Below are 16,688 nucleotides of genomic sequence, written 5' to 3' on the forward strand. Positions count from 1 at the left end.
TTTTAAATATTTTTGTAACATTCATGTGAGAAATGTAGATATCCATATATCCTCAATACGATATTATTTTTTAAAATATATACGATTATTATTAATCTATTATATCATAAATATTATCAACTATATTTATAGATTGCGGACGTGCATACAAGAAAAAAAAAATTCAGATGACATTGTATTTCTTACATATGTTAGCATATATTTGTAGGTACATTGTATTAAAACTATTTATACTTATTATTATGTATAGACCACAGATTTAATTTAAAATAATTCATATGTTTGTAATATACTAATGGTTTTTTGCTAAGTTGTTATATTTGTAGTGTATATATTTTCGAATTATAACTAAAGAAGTCATGATAGTATTCTATTGCACCGCGTATTTATAATAGTGCAAAAGACAATTTGTTAGATTGTATTACTATTTCCAATATATATATATTAACATTTTCTGTTCAATCTAAAAATAGATCAACAATGAATGAAGAAGATATATAACAATATAACTATTTTCTTACATTTTTATTATGCATATATCTGTGGAAATTTTATGCAATAATAAAGCAATAAATAAACAAATGAATTATTCATCATGAAATTCCTTAATATAACATACATAAGTCAAATTATTTGAATATATTTTTAATTTATCGTGTATCTATATTATATCATTATTATTAATTATAAAGAAGCAATGAGAACACTACCTTTTTAATCTTACTATCATGATATGTTTTCTCACATTATTTCTTCAATTGCCACATCTTTTGCATCCAAATCAAAACCTCGAAAAAGACAAACATAACTTATGTATTTAACTATATATGAAATGAACTATAATTATGAATAAGCAACATAAAGAACGACATGTATTCGCAATGAACTTATATGTAGTGTAATATATAGATACCCAAATTGTATATATGGATAGTTGTACTTAGCTGTTTTAAAGGTTCAAACAATGAGTTTTAATCACAATACAGTTTATAACAACCGATTATAAGACCTTGCATGCAATTAATTAAGAAATATACATCGTACATCTGAATTATGATAATTATCTTTTTTATTTTAAAAATGATATATGATTATTTATTAATCTATTAAATCATAAATATACTTTAACTAAACGTTTTTTTGGTGACATGCATGCGAGAAATAACTGATATGTTGCAAATAATAATTAACAAATAAGTAAGTAATGACATACAATAAATATATTTATTCTACTGTTTTTTAAAAAGTAATTATTCTACTTTAATTATCGATCTAGATATTGAACTGTAATTTGTTTTTTTTTACATTCATGCGAAAAATTAACCAGATTGAAATATATTACTAAACATATGAAATACATTAAATTGAGGATATACATGCACTTTTTATTGTACTGTTCTTTATAAAGTGGTAATTTTAGATTGATAAATTTATCATATATTCATGAAATAATTTAGGTACTAATTAGTGAAAAAGCAAAATTTTACCTATATTATAATATTTACTCTTATAATTAATATTTCACCAGCATTTGTAACATGCATGCGAAGAAAATATACATATTCATAGAACTATAATTAATGACACACAATATATATATTTATTCTACTGTTTTTTAAAAAGTAATTATTTTACTTTTATTTATCGATTTAGGATAGTGAACTGTAAATTGTTTTTTTTTTTGACATGCATGCGAAATATTAAACAGATTCAACTATATTACTAAACAAAGGAAATAAATAATTAAACAAAGCTAATTTAAGATCGAGACATTAATCATATATTAATGAAATAATATAGGTATTAAATAGTAAAAGATTAAAATTTAAACTATATTATACTATTTAGAATTATAATTTAAATTTCATAATTTTGTGACATGCATGCGAAAAAAAATATACACATTCATAGAAAATAAACACGAAACAAAAAAAATTGACATGCATTCGATATTCAGATACTAGAAAAACAAAAATTAGATATTCAGATACTAGGATATTGGACTTATTTTTTGTTTTTTTAGATGCATGCGAAAGAAATATACATATTCGTAGAAAATAAATACAGGAAAAAATAAAAATGAGGATATAAATGCATGTTTTTTATTTCGGTTTTTTAACAACTGAAAATTGTAGATCTATAAAATTATCATATATTCATGAATATATAGAATTATTAATTATTAAAAAAAAACGAAATTGATAAAAAAAAACCACAACACCTGTAAATCCTCAATCCTTGTAATAAATCGTTTCTCCACTTCTTCTTCAATGGAAATCAACATCAAATCCGTCGTGCATGCGATAATATCTTCCCAAAAATAATTTCTCCAATTCCTAAATCCCCTTTTCTGATATTAAATCAGAAACCAATCGTTTTCTCATATTTCTGCTATCTTTTTTGTGCATCTAATTTTTTTTTGTTGTGTAATGTCTTTGAAAGAAATCTGGAAATAAACGTTTGGCAAAGGAAAGTTGCCATTTTTACGAGAAGATGATGAATGTTCGAGAGAGAGAGAGAGAGAGAAAGAGAGAGAGAGAGAGAGAGAGAGAGAGAGAGAGGGGAAGAGAAGATGAAGCGGCAAGTTTATATGAATTTTGTTGTAAATTTTCGGTCTCTCATCTTGATTTATACTTAGGTTTTTAGTGTTTTTTTTTATTTTTTTTAGAAGGTTTTAAATGTTTAGTTAAGGTAGTATTAAGTAGTATGTAAGGAGTATCACATTAAAGGTTATATTAGTTGGATATGTATAATGGGCTTTAAAACAAGTTTTATATATATATATATATATATATATATATAATATATATATATATATATATATATATATTATATATATATATATATATATATATATATATATCGATTTTTATTTATATTGGGTTGGAAATCTTATATTTATGTAAACTATGATTTACCACTTTTATATTTTGTTGATAAAGAGTAGTATATTGACGTCATTTACTATGGATTTGATATGCATATTATATACGGCCAATTTAAATAAATCAATTAATCCCTCAATAAATAATTCGTTGTCGCAACTATTTATAAATCATGCGAATATGTTATAAAAAAAACATATAGTTACTGTGGTATACGTTATATGTAGGTGAACATGTATTTAGTTATTTAAGGTTTAGGGTATGTAGTATTAGGTAGTATATAAAGAGTATCACATGAAGGTTATATTTAAATGGAATGTGTAATGTGCTTTAAAACAGGTTATATATAAGATTTTGTATCTATATTAGGCTTGGAAATCATACTATGAATTTACACATTTATTTGAAATATAGAAATGTCATGTCCTTATTAAGCGTTATAATTTATTTCATTCATAAGTGTTATTTTATGTAAACTAATAAATATATTATTACCATCCATTTAATATTGTTTCATACATATTTAACAAAATTGTTAATTCATACAAAATCTATATTATTTTATTTGTAAATCAACAATAAAATGACTTAATGTTTATTCACTGGGCAAACGTGGCAGTTCAAATTTCGCTTTTAGTATACTACATTGTAATTCTTAGATGAACCACTTAACTATTTTAATTTGCTTATTTCTGTGCTTTGACAAGAATAACTTACTATAACATAAGTAGAATTAAAAGATTAATTTCATTGAATGTACATATGAATTCAAAACGATATCTTTTATATCTACCAATTCATGCTATTAACATGGAAAACATTTCTTATTTTAGTTACCACTCCTTCACTCAATCAATTGTTATCAAAAGAAGCTCAACAAAAATATGCAAGACAAAAGAAGAAGTTCATTATGTTAGAAAACGTGCAAGATTTACGCGTTCCTCTACTCCTATACGACCACGAAATAATATCACCATGCCAATCAACTTACCTCTTAATGGATCTTCATCAGGTATAAATCGCAATTATATTAAGTAATTAACACATATCATCCAATGATTTTGGACAATAATTAGTTATCCTTTTGTTTTTATATATGCAACTAACATTTTAATTGTCTTGCAATTATAAGTGGTTTCCTCAAGTAATGGATTATCTCCTTTATCGTCGACAATTATAAACTTCTCTACTAATTCTTACATAACTCCGATTCCTAATGGTGAGTGTATAGAGTGTATTTTACTTTGAAAACGTATTACTTGCAAGATAGTAATGTAAAATTACTCTTAATGCAGTGTTTTCAACAAGTGCACCATCTTCAAGTTCACAAGATTTTAATTGTCATGTGGACATCACAACTCAATCGCCATTAAGTGCTATAATAGATATTAGTATCGGTTAGTTTATACTAAATTATTCCCTTATTGATTGTTAATTTGTCTAATAACGTTACTGTATAAACAATCTAATAAATTTTGAAAAATTATGTGCTTCAGATAAAGAACATGCATCAAAGATAGCAAGGCATCAACGAAAACTTATAATTGAAGAGAAACGAAGTTCTGGTAATAAATTAATCTATTAGAAATATTACATGTTTATACTATTTCAGTTTGGCATAGTATGATCTAAATATATAATACGTTGTGACCAACTAACATCACCTATTGTCGCATGAAATAGCGTCTACGCCATGTCCACTGTCAAGGAAGTTATACAACCTATGAGATTATGTAGTTCATTTAGATCAAAGACACGTGTTATCCGAAGTAAGCAAGTCCTTCAATCGGTTTCAAAGAGAATAATTCCAGGTATGTTATAGTAAATATTAATTAACTAATACAGCACCATAAATAGTAGGCAGATAACTTATACAGTTATTAAACTTCTTTGTTTATGCATTAAAAACAAATAGTTTGTATACAGATGACAATGATGTTGAAGGAAATGATATGCATGTTGACAGCAATTTAAATTCTAATGCGCGAGCAGAAACAATTGGTCCAGGTATAAGTCATGCAGTAAAGCATATATTATTTTGGTATATTCTTTGTTATATCGTGCTTTTTTTAACTCAATTTTTAAATAAGAACACATGTAAATCCTATAACGCATACGTATCATATATGCTTTTTGTAGAGGCATCTAATGATGGTGACATTGCAGTCAATGGTGCGTTATTAGACTTACATATTATACTATCATGTTAAGAAGTTCATATAAAACACTATTTAAAGTTATAATTGTTTCTTTACTGTAGAAGGTTATTCAGATTTGGGAGATCCCACCTGTGTTTGCGAGTTCTGTGGAGCACAAATGTGGTTTGGTGAACGAGTAAACAAGCGAAATAAGAGTGGAAGACCAAAGTTTGGGATGTGTTGCATGCAAGGAAAAGTGCAATTACCTTTACTTAAGCGTCCACCCCAACTTTGGAAGATCTATTGAAGAAGAGACATAGTAGAAGTGCGCACTTCCTTGATAATATTAGAGGGTATAACATGATGTATTCGTTCACTTCTATGGGAGGTAGAATAATTGCACCAACTACTCATGGGCGTGGTCCATATACATACAAGATTGGAGGTCAAAATCATCACCTGATAGGCAGTTTGTTGCCGAACGATGGAGCACGTCCTAAATTCTCAACTATACATATATGACACTGAAGAAGAGGTTCAGAATAGGATGAGTGCGGCAAGGTATCGTGCTATTTTACTGCAAATATTTGAACATGTTATTTGTATTAAATGTAATATATACATCCATTCATAATAAAGCAATGCTAACGTTTGAACGTACTATATTGCTTCAGTTCTAAGAGACCCAAATAAATTTGAAGATCGTGTCGTTGCACAATTGAAGGATATGATTGATCAACATAACCCATTGGCCAAGGAATTAGAATGGCTAGAGATCGTTTCGAATCAAACAACGGCGAAGACTTAAAACTTAGGCTAATTGGAAGAAGGGATTCTGATGGAAGGACTTATAACCTTCCAACAACATCCGAAGTGGCCCGCTTATAGTTGGGAGACATTGATACAGCAGATAAGAGGGATGTAGTAGTCCAAAGGAAAAATGGAAGATTAAGGCAGATATCTGAGCTTCACCCATCGTATTTACCGTTAATATATATCCACTGATTTTCCCATATGGGAAGATGGATATCGAGTAGATGTTATGCATAAGACAAGACCGCATCAAGTAGTTCTACGAATAAAGAGAACGACTTACTATGCGTGAGTGGTTTGCATACAGAATGCAAGATCGTGAACATGAAGCTGATACTTTGTTATTATGTCGTCGGTTGTATCAACAATTTTTGGTTGACGGCTACACTATGATTGAGGCAGAGAGGCTCTCCTTTCTAAAGAATAACCAACAAAGTTTAAGATCAGATCATGTGAAGAATTTAAGAGGGGCTGTGGAAAGAGGTGATACAGAGGGATCTTCCAATGGCAATCGCATTGTTATACCACAGCGTCATTCACAGGTGGACATAGCTACATGAGAGAGAACTATCAGGATGCAATGGCAATTTGTAGATGGTATGTTTATCCAGATCTGTTTATAACCTTTACGTGTAATGCTAAATGGCCAGAAATAAGCAGATTCGTTCAAAAAAGGGGACTTAGACCCGAGGACAGACCGGATATCATCTGTCGAGTCTTTAAAATGAAGCTCGACCAATTGGTTAAAGACTTAAAGGAGAATGAGATATTTGGCCGAGTTAAAGCTGGTACGTATAAATCAAATGCGATATAATGATGCTGATTTCTACATCTTTTTCTCATCTTTAATATATATTCTTATTGAATTAATTGAATTTCATACTACTTTACAAAACATTTTACACATTCAAGATTAGTTGGTCTACTTATAAGGTTGTTCAAATAATGATACATACATATTTTCTTCTTTCTCCAGTTGTTTATACAGTTGAGTTTCAAAAGCCTGGCCTTCCGCATGCTCATATACTTCTTTTCCTGCACCCCGCTGACAAATATCCACAGGCAAGCTGATACATATTGATTAAGCATTCAAGAGCATTCGAACAAGTAAGTAAGAACAAAGAAAGAGAACATAAGAACTTGTTAACAAACCGGTTCAATTGGATTGAACAACCACCACTTTCACTAACCAAATACCACCAATCTAAGATCAAGTTATAACAATAAGCTTCTAACTTGCATCCACTTTGAGTTTCAATCACTAATTCAACGATTAAGTGATAGAATTAAGCAAAGATTTGAGAATGGTCTAAACTGACCGGAAATACAATAAGCACACAGCTTAGTGTTTTGAGCATAAAACTCTCAATTTTCATTCAAATGACTTGATTCCAAAAGGAGTATAAATCTAACTTATATGGCTACAACATGTCCAAAAATCAGCTCATTTGGACGACTTTAGCTATGCCAACTAGGCTAATAAAATAGAAGAAACAAAAATTACAACCATTACAGCACACTTCTAATAATTAGCTTAGCTACCCTATTGGACGAGTGAAAACAGAAGAACTACCAATTGGACATTAAAATACATATCTTAAAGTAAAATCCTCAAAAGCTCAAGCCAATTGGAGAAGGAATGATCATTGCCCAAACAGATGAAAAGAGGGCTGCTGAACGTGAGATGCTGGGCAGCAGCATACCTTGCCATGAAGTCTCTTTTTCTCATTTGTAGTTGCTTCTTTAGCCCATGTGAAGTTCACATGGTCTTCTACACTTCCTTAAGTCTTCAATAAGCTGGAGGTGGCATCCAAAAGGCAGCAAAAACATCTCCTAAAGCTTGCTTAGAAACCGGATTACAAGGAGCTAAACTAGCTTAACTCTTAAACATGATTAGCTTAGCTTAAACATGTAATTAGGCTAGTTAATCACCTACTAAACTTGATTATCAATACCTAATGATGATTAAGGTATCATTAGTACTAATTAATCTTGCTTAAAAGGAGATTAGCAAAAGATTAACCTAATTAAGATGCTTAAGTAAAGTTTTAGGGAAAACCGGGCTAGTTAAGCTTATCATCACCTTGATTAGGACAATTTAAGCCCTTAAAGACCTTAATAATCCTCAATATTAACCAAACCCAGAAATTAAACAAACTTATGATTAATTTCAAGATCAGGTCAAATGCATATGCTTCACAAGCGATATTGACAAGATTATATGCGCTGAGTTACCAGATCCAATTGAGGATCCGGATTTATATGAGACTGTTACGGAAATGATGTTACATGGTCCATGTGGTCCCTCCAACACTAATGCACCTTGCATGGATCAAAAAAAGTGCACAAAGCATTTTCCTAAAAGATTTATTGACGAAACAAAGGTTGATGAGGAAGGATATCCAGTTTATAGAAGAAGAGATAACGGAATCTCGGTTGAGAAAAACGGAGTGCATCTTGATAATAGGTTTGTTGTTCCTTATAATCCACAACTGCTTCGTAAGTATCGTGCCCATATAAACGTTGAATGGTGCAATCAATCCAGATCGATAAAGTATTTGTTCAAGTACATAAATAAGGGTTACGATAGAGTAACAGCTGCTGCTTATCAAAACAGAAATAGCAGCAATGATCCACAAAAGATTGATGAGATTAAAATGTATTACGACTGCCGTTACATATCTGCTTGTGAGGCAGTGTAGAGGATATATGGATTTCCTATTCACCATCGAACCCCTGCTGTTGAGAGATTGAGTTTCCATCTACCTGGGGAGCAAATGGTTGTCTACACTGACCAGATGGACGTGGAAGATGTACTTGATAGACCTAATGTTAATAAGACAAAGTTTTTATCGTGGATGGAATGCAACCAAAAGTATGAAGAAGCAAGACAGTTGACGTATGTAGAGTTCCCCACAAAATTTGTTTGGAAACAACCTACGCGAGAATGGGCACCTAGGTCGAAAGGTTTCTCACTTGGCAGGGTATACCATGTCGCTCCAGGTTCTGGTGAGAAATACTATCTAAGAACGCTCCTTAATTTTGTTAAAGGTCCGACGTGCTACGAGGATATAAGAACTGTTGATGGTTCAGTGTATCCAACCTTCAAAGAAGCTTGCTATGCAAGGGGGCTGCTTGATGACGACAAGGAATACATAGACGCCATAACAGAGGCAAGCTTTAGAGAAACGGGGCATTATCTAAGGAATCTGTTTTGCATGTTACTTATGTCTGGTAGCTTATCTAAACCAGAAGACATATGGGAAAAAACATGGCACCTACTATCTGATGACATTCTATATAAACAACGTCGTATTCATAAAAACAAAGGTACATGCTACAGTACTATGCATACTTACTTTTTTTTATCGCTTACTTGCATGTTTAATAATTGTGCAACGAAAAAAAGATCACGATGACATATATGAAGGCATCTAATATTAAATCTTCTCTATCGCGTTGCTGATTTAACTCTAACTGATGAACAAATTCAAGCGTTTGCGCTGGCAGATATTGAAGCTAAACTTCAAAGTAATGGCAGTAGTCTTCGAAAATTCAGTGAGATGCCATTTCCAGATGAATTAGTCGTGTTTGAAGGTCAAAATAAGCTAATAGCGGATGAGCTTTCATATGACATACCCTCCTTAATTCAAGAATATGACAAACTATTTCCCTGTCTAACCGAAGAACAACTAATGGTTTTCAACGAAATAATGCACTCTGTTAATGGCCAATCAGGAGGTGTGTTTTTTGTATACGGATATGGAGGGACGGGTAAGACATACATTTGGAGGACATTGTGTGCTGCAATTAGGAAGATGGGTGAAATTGTTTTGCCAGTAGCATCAAGTGGAATTGCGTCCCTACTTCTTCCAAAAGGTCGAACCGCCCATTCAAGGTTCGGGCTTCCACTCAATGTTTGTGAAAACTCTACGTGTGTAGCTATTAGGCCTGGTTCTGACTTAGCTGCATTGCTCATGAGAACAAAGCTAATTATCTGGGATGAAGCACCAATGATGCACAAATATTGCTTTGAAGCACTTGATAGGATTTTAAAGGACATTATGCAAGCTGTTGATCGAGATAATTTGCATCGACCATTTGGAGGTAAAGTTGTTGTCTTCGGTGGTGATTTAAGACAGATTCTGCCTGTTATACCCAAGGGTACCAGGCAAGATATAGTATTTGCGACCTTGAACTCTTCGTTTCTATGGGATTCATGTAAGGTTTTGAAGTTGACACGCAATATGAGACTTCAATCATGTTCTTCTTCGTCTACCGCTAATGAAATAAGGGACTTCTCAGAATGGATACTAAGCGTTGGCGATGGCAGAGCTGGAGGGCCCAATGATGGAGAAGTCGATATTGAAATCACTGAAGATATTCTTATAGACGGTGGAGATGACCCCATATCATTGATTGTCGACAACACATACCCTTCACTCACTGATCACCTTTGGGAAGCCAAATACTTCCAAGAAAGAGCAATTTTAGCTCCAACTAATGAAATAGTTGAGAAGGTAAATGATCATGTGTTGTCCACAATTCCAGGTGATGAGAAAATTTACTTGAGTTGTGATGCAATTAGTAAAGATGAAGGGAACTTAGGGGCTCATGATATATATTCTACTGAATTCTTAAACACAATAAAGTGCTCAGGCCTGCCAAATCATAGTATTAAGTTAAAAGTTGGTGCGCCTATCATGTTGCTTCGTAATATTGATCAGACATCTGGATTGTGTAATGGCACGAGGCTGGTAGTCAAGCATTTAGGCAATCGAGTGATTTAAGCTACTGTCATTTCAGGGAGCAATGTTGGTGACAAGGTATTCATCCCACGAATGACACTAACACCGTCTGACTCAACAAAATTTCCTATCAGATTCCAAAGACGACAATTTCCTTTGACTGTGTGTTTTGCCATGACAATAAATAAAAGTCAAGGACAATCACTGTCGCACGTCGGTTTGTATTTACCGAGGCCTGTTTTCAGCCATGATCAGCTATATGTCGCTATTTCCCGAGTCACGAGCAAAAGGACTTAAAATTCTGATTTGTGATAAAGAGAATAATGTGTGCAAAACAACCACAAATGTTGTTTACAAGGAAGTGTTCCAAAATGTATAACTTCATACACATTTTTGTAATGTTTGTTAATATAACTTTTACTTATTCTTTCATTACAATATTTGTTGTCTGTTATTGGTTTCATTGAAAATTCTGTTTTATTAAGCAAATCACTTCCCGTGCATTTTTGCATGGGTCCCAAAACTAGTATAGTATAATAAATGTAGCTAGTAATTCGTTACGGAGGGAGTATTTCCAAAATATCCGGTTACTAATTTGTTAGCCCACAAACAAAAAATTTATTTTCAGCGCCCAAAACCTGATCCTCTCTTGCCATTCCTCGTACACGAAAATAAATAAATCATACAATTTGCATTTGAATCGGAGATTTATATATTAATATCATACCTTCAAGGCGACTATGATTCCGTTGAACTAATTAAACAGGACGAAGAGGAACATCAAAACTATCAGTTTGCCAAAATCTCTTGTGAGTTTTTTCTTTGCCTATTGTAATTCAAATCTTGTCACCCATATTTCTAAAATCTTTTAGAAATTTTCATTGAACCTTTTAAATTCATACGTGCTACGTTACATGGGTTTAATTACTTTATCATGATCATCATAACTTTACATGGAAGTAATAAGAACTTTGTTTTGTTAATTGTTATCCTTTCCTGGATCTGTAAAAGGGCATTTTTGCATATTTCAAAGAACAAGTTATAATAATGAATAATACCCATATTTAGAGAAGCATAAAATTTGAAAATATGAGCTTTTTCTTATCTTATCATAATTGAATACCTGGTTTTCATGATTGATTTATCATACAAATGTTGTTTGAATTAAATTTCAGCCTTTGTTTTACTGCTAAACTGCATATATTAATGCATGTAACTGCTAAATTGTTGTTGTAGTTTAAGCATGGGAACTAAAGGAAGCAATGGAGACTATAAAACCAGGAGCCCATTATCAATTTTCATTGTTATAGGATTATGTTGCTTCTTTTTTCTATTGGGTTCATGGCAACGGAGTGGTTTTGGTAAGGGAGATCGAATTGCCGCGCAAATCACAAAGCAAACAGACTGTAGTATCTTAACTGATTTAAACTTTGAAACCCATCATGGTGAAAATCTTATTAAAGAGGTTAAGAGATTCGATCCGTGTCCTGATCGTTTCATTGATTACACACCTTGCCAAGATCAGGGGCGAGCAATGACATATCCTCGCGAGAATATGAATTACAGAGAGAGACATTGTCCACCAGAGGAAGAGAAATTGCGTTGCCTAGTTCCGGCACCTAAGGGATATGTTACTCCATTCCCTTGGCCTAAAAGCCGCGATTATGTACCTTATGCAAATGCGCCTTATAAGAGTTTGACAGTTGAGAAGGCTGTGCAGAATTGGATACAATATGAAGGTGATGTGTTTAAGTTTCCTGGTGGAGGAACACAGTTTCCTCATGGTGCAGATGCATATATTGATGATCTTGCCTCTGTCATTCCTTTGGATGATGGCATGATTAGAACTGCTCTGGATACTGGTTGTGGGGTAAGTTTTACTTATCTAATTGCTTATCTTGGTGTCCACACACATATATATTGTACTTATGTTCGTCCTATATTAAAGTATACTTGGAAGTTTGGCAGATAGATAAAATGCAGAATGAAAAAGTATAAGAGAGTAAAGTGGGTGCCTGATTTTGGAGCTGAACTAATGAGAAGAAAAAGTAAAGAGACAAAAACTTACTACCCCTGTATTCCATTTTAATGTTCCTAGAGGGATAGTTCATATTCTCTAATGCACATTTTGACCACTTATGTAGTATCTGTTAAGTATGTATAAGCAAATTATATAAAAAAAAGATGACATTGTGCAAATGTTAGCAAATGTGTACTTTAATATTGAAAGATTGTAGTGTATTTAGAATTCATTACTATATGGACCTTTGACCTTTTTAGGTTGCAAGTTGGGGAGCATACTTGTTCAAGAAAAATGTCCTAGCTATGTCATTTGCACCAAGAGACTCCCATGAAGCACAAGTTCAGTTTGCTCTTGAGAGAGGAGTTCCTGCTATAATTGGTGTTTTGGGAACTATAAAGCTTCCTTATGCACCTAGATCATTTGATATGGCTCATTGCTCTAGATGTCTTATTCCATGGGGTGCAAATGGTAAGTGATTCTTGTCAATTTTACTATACTGAATATTATAAACTCAAAATGCCTGATCTAGCTACTTGCAATGTATGTTACTTAGACTAGGGTACTCATATCAGACTTACATGTCTATGTGTCAAACTGAGCTAAGTTTCCATAATTATGGCCTAAAATGAAGTTATAAGGTGTCAACACCTACATTCGAGTCGATGATTCAACATGGGTATTTGAGGTAAAATGAAGAGTCTTAATAATTTAGCTTGCAACAACAAAGAAAACCGATCAAGCGAATGAATTGTTCTTATAGTTTGTGCAAACTGTACAAGTTATTAAAGAAACATATATGCAGGTGGAATTTACATGATGGAAGTTGATAGAGTTCTTAGACCTGGGGGCTATTGGGTACTCTCTGGTCCACCCATCAATTGGGAGATCAATTACAGAGCATGGCAACGTCCCAAAGAGGAGCTTCAAGAAGAACAAAGGAAAATTGAGGAGATGGCTGAACTTTTATGCTGGGAGAAGAAATCTCAGAAGGGTGAAATTGCTATTTGGAGAAAGAGGGAAAATTGTAGGGAGCGAGTCTCTCGTGTTACAATGTGTGACTCACAATATACCACTGATGTCTGGTACATTTCTATTCTTTCCTCTCCAGTATGCTGTTTCTACTTTCTTCATAGCTTGTTAACAAAGTGAACTAATCTAGACTACCAAATAAAATGAATCTCAACTACATTGTTTAGAGGTCATTCATGGTAGTGTGTACTTACCCTCTCGGCCTCTTCAGGGCAGAGCTAGACATGTATGACCGCAGAAGGCCTTTAAATATATGGGCCACCAGTCACTACATACCGTATAGATAGTGGTAGTTGGTATACTAAATATTCTCCAGTGCTGGTGCTAAATCCCAGCCCACTTTTTTGTGTGATGCGTTGCACGCTTAAATGATGGTGCGATATCATGGATAACCTTATATATGCTTACCACTAACCTCATGTCCTCATATATGCATTACCAGTATCCCCATTACAACATGCTACAATTTTACTAGTTTTTATCAATACTAACTTCATATATGCATGAATAATAAAACCATTTTCAACCTTAATAATTATTATCAGATGCCCTCATATATGCAATATTAATAACAATAACTATGTCTATGCTAATCAGGGTACCATGTCTTACCATTAATAAATGGTGTGGCACACCTCATATATGATATTGTATTGAATATTTTGGATCTTGTGTTGTCAATGGGTGTGATTTTTTTTTTGTCATTTTATGATATAAAATCTGAATTTTTATTTTTTATTACTTTGAAACTATCAAGGGCTTCCATATTAATTGAGCCGCCCTTGCACCCTCTTCAACTACAGTACTTATTTGTTTCTGCATTACAGGTATAAGAAAATGGAGGCATGCATAACTCCATACCCAGAAACTAGATCTTCAGATGGAATCTCTGGAGGAGAATGGAAGCCGTTTCCTGACAGACTTAATGCTACTCCTTACAGAATAGAGAGTGGTGCTGTTCATGGAGTTTCCGTTGAAGCATATCAAGATGATATCAAACTCTGGACAAAGCATGTCAAACATTACAAAAGGGTAAACAAACTGCTTGATACTGGAAGGTACCGCAACATCATGGACATGAATGCTGGTCTTGGAAGCTTTGCTGCAGCAATTGATTCCCCAAAATTATGGGTTATGAATGTTGTTCCCACTATATCAGAGAAGGATACTTTAGGTGTTCTTTACGAACGAGGTCTCATAGGCATATATCATGATTGGTAAGCTCTTTTGCTAAATGCTTGCTTCCAGATTATTTTCATTTGGTGTTCACCAGTGTTATTTAATCACTAAACCATGGCGAACTGTGATATGAAAATGCGAACTTTAACATCCAAGTGGTGTACTTTTGGGTTAACTTAACAAAATTAGGTAGTGAATCACTGAATTGCGTTTCCATACCCATTCTGATACCAGGAATTAGACAACATTCATGTGGTAATTATCTTAATCTTGGCGTATCTGCCTAATTAAGGTAGTGATTCGTGTTTCTGTAGCCATTCTCATGAAAATGTGAACGTCTAATCCTGTCACTTAACTGCTTTTGAGGCACACATCAAATGGCCTCATGGCTTATATTCTTTTTGATAGTTCTTTTGTGCTCATCTACAGGTGTGAAGCCTTCTCTACATACCCCAGGACATATGACCTGATACACGCATATGGTCTTTTCAGCTTGTACAAGAACAAGTAAGAACCATATCATCTTTCTTATTTCGCATTCATTATGCTACTCATCCCATGATCCCAAATAGAAACTTCTGGCTGAAATTAATGAATTATATGCAGATGTAATACAGAGGATATCCTCCTGGAAATGGATCGAATGCTACGACCTGAAGGAGCTGTGATATTCCGAGATGAAGTAGATGTGCTAATGAAGGTAAAGAGAATAGCAGCCGGCATGAGGTGGAACACCAAAATGATAGACCATGAAGATGGTCCTCTCCACACAGAGAAGGTGCTCTTTATTGTCAAACAGTATTGGGTTGCCAGCGGAAACAACTCCACCTCTGTGTAACCGTGAGTAGTAGAGAAAAATATGATTTCTAGTTGACGTTACTGGTATTACAGGAACGGCGATCACAGTTTTGGTGATCTGATATTGAAACAGCACGGAATCAGAGCTAGGCCTTCCAAGTATTAACCTTTCAGCTACTTTTTATCGAAATTTTTGCATTCTGCACAAGCAGCATGTCTCTTAAAAAAATGAGCGAGGTTGTTTCCTTCTTTTTTACAGTTTTGTGATGTAACACAGGTACCAAGAAGCAGAGGTATTTGTACTTTGTAGTTAGCTTCAGTTAGCTCACTAGCTCGAATTTCTACTCTATACCAATTTCGTATAAATTACTTAAATATAAATTCTTCTGAGTTTGTAAACTGGTGATTTTGTAACCTTTTCGACAGGAGATAAAGTCTAAGCTTTGTGTTTGGGCTCGAGTTTAAGGCGAGTATTTTAACAATTATTGCTGAGTATACTACTGATATTGGTTTGTATGACAATTTGTCAGTGTGTTTGTTAATGCGTTATATCATGTCCCTTAAGGATTGATGACTAATATATCAAGTTATATTATTGATAGTTATTGTTGAAGGTCCTTAGTACCGGTTTACTTAATCTCAATTCTAAGTAGATTCACTTTACATGCTTATGAGTATAAAAGTACAGAATATTCAAAGACAATGAAGCCATCTACACTATATATATGCGTTGTGGGTGTTGTGCATTATGCATTATACTGTTAATTAAAGGCATAGAGACATAGAGTCAAGTTCTCTATTGAGGTTAGTTAGAGATAGAATCTTGAACTCTAAGGGTCTGTTCTCTTCGGCATAAAACAGCTGAACTGAACTGAACTGAATTGAACTGAATTGAACTGAACTGATCTGAACTGAACTGAATTGAACTGAACTGAACTGAACTGAAATGAATAGTGATATGTGAGAGTAAAAGTATTGTCAAGAGCTGAACTGAACTGAACTGGTGTGAACTGAACTGAACTGATCTGAACTGAACTGAACTGAATTGAACTGAATTGAACTGAACTGAACTGAA

At 33.3% G+C, this 16,688-nt stretch overlaps 1 protein-coding gene and 1 pseudogene across 1 annotated transcript; both read left to right on the plus strand.

Annotated features, from left to right (window-relative positions):
• Nucleotides 1–6,560: 6,560 nt before the first annotated feature.
• LOC104885435 (uncharacterized) lies at nt 6,561–10,963 on the plus strand (annotated as a pseudogene).
• Nucleotides 10,964–11,193: 230 nt separating this feature from the next.
• Nucleotides 11,194–16,072, plus strand: LOC104885100 (probable methyltransferase PMT2). Its single transcript, XM_010669803.4, has 7 exons — nt 11,194–11,393; nt 11,821–12,454; nt 12,865–13,075; nt 13,410–13,689; nt 14,464–14,853; nt 15,245–15,322; nt 15,422–16,072. The coding sequence occupies exons 2-7, from the start codon at nt 11,828–11,830 to the stop codon at nt 15,651–15,653; spliced, it is 1,818 nt and encodes a 605-aa protein (XP_010668105.1). The 5' UTR covers nt 11,194–11,393; nt 11,821–11,827; the 3' UTR covers nt 15,654–16,072.
• The last annotated feature ends 616 nt before the right edge of the window (nt 16,073–16,688 follow it).

The sequence above is a fragment of the Beta vulgaris genome, chromosome 5, assembly GCF_026745355.1.
Source record: "Beta vulgaris subsp. vulgaris cultivar EL10 chromosome 5, EL10.2, whole genome shotgun sequence".
Classification (NCBI taxonomy): domain Eukaryota; kingdom Viridiplantae; phylum Streptophyta; class Magnoliopsida; order Caryophyllales; family Amaranthaceae; genus Beta; species Beta vulgaris.

Bases quoted from the DNA above. Each gene is read 5' to 3' on its own strand.
- LOC104885100 (XM_010669803.4), top strand. From the start codon at position 11,828: ATGGGAACTAAAGGAAGCAATGGAGACTATAAAACCAGGAGCCCATTA. The intron at 14,854-15,244 runs GTAAGCTCTTTT...GCTCATCTACAG, and splicing joins ATAGGCATATATCATGATTG to GTGTGAAGCCTTCTCTACAT. The intron at 15,323-15,421 runs GTAAGAACCATA...AATTATATGCAG, and splicing joins TTCAGCTTGTACAAGAACAA to ATGTAATACAGAGGATATCC.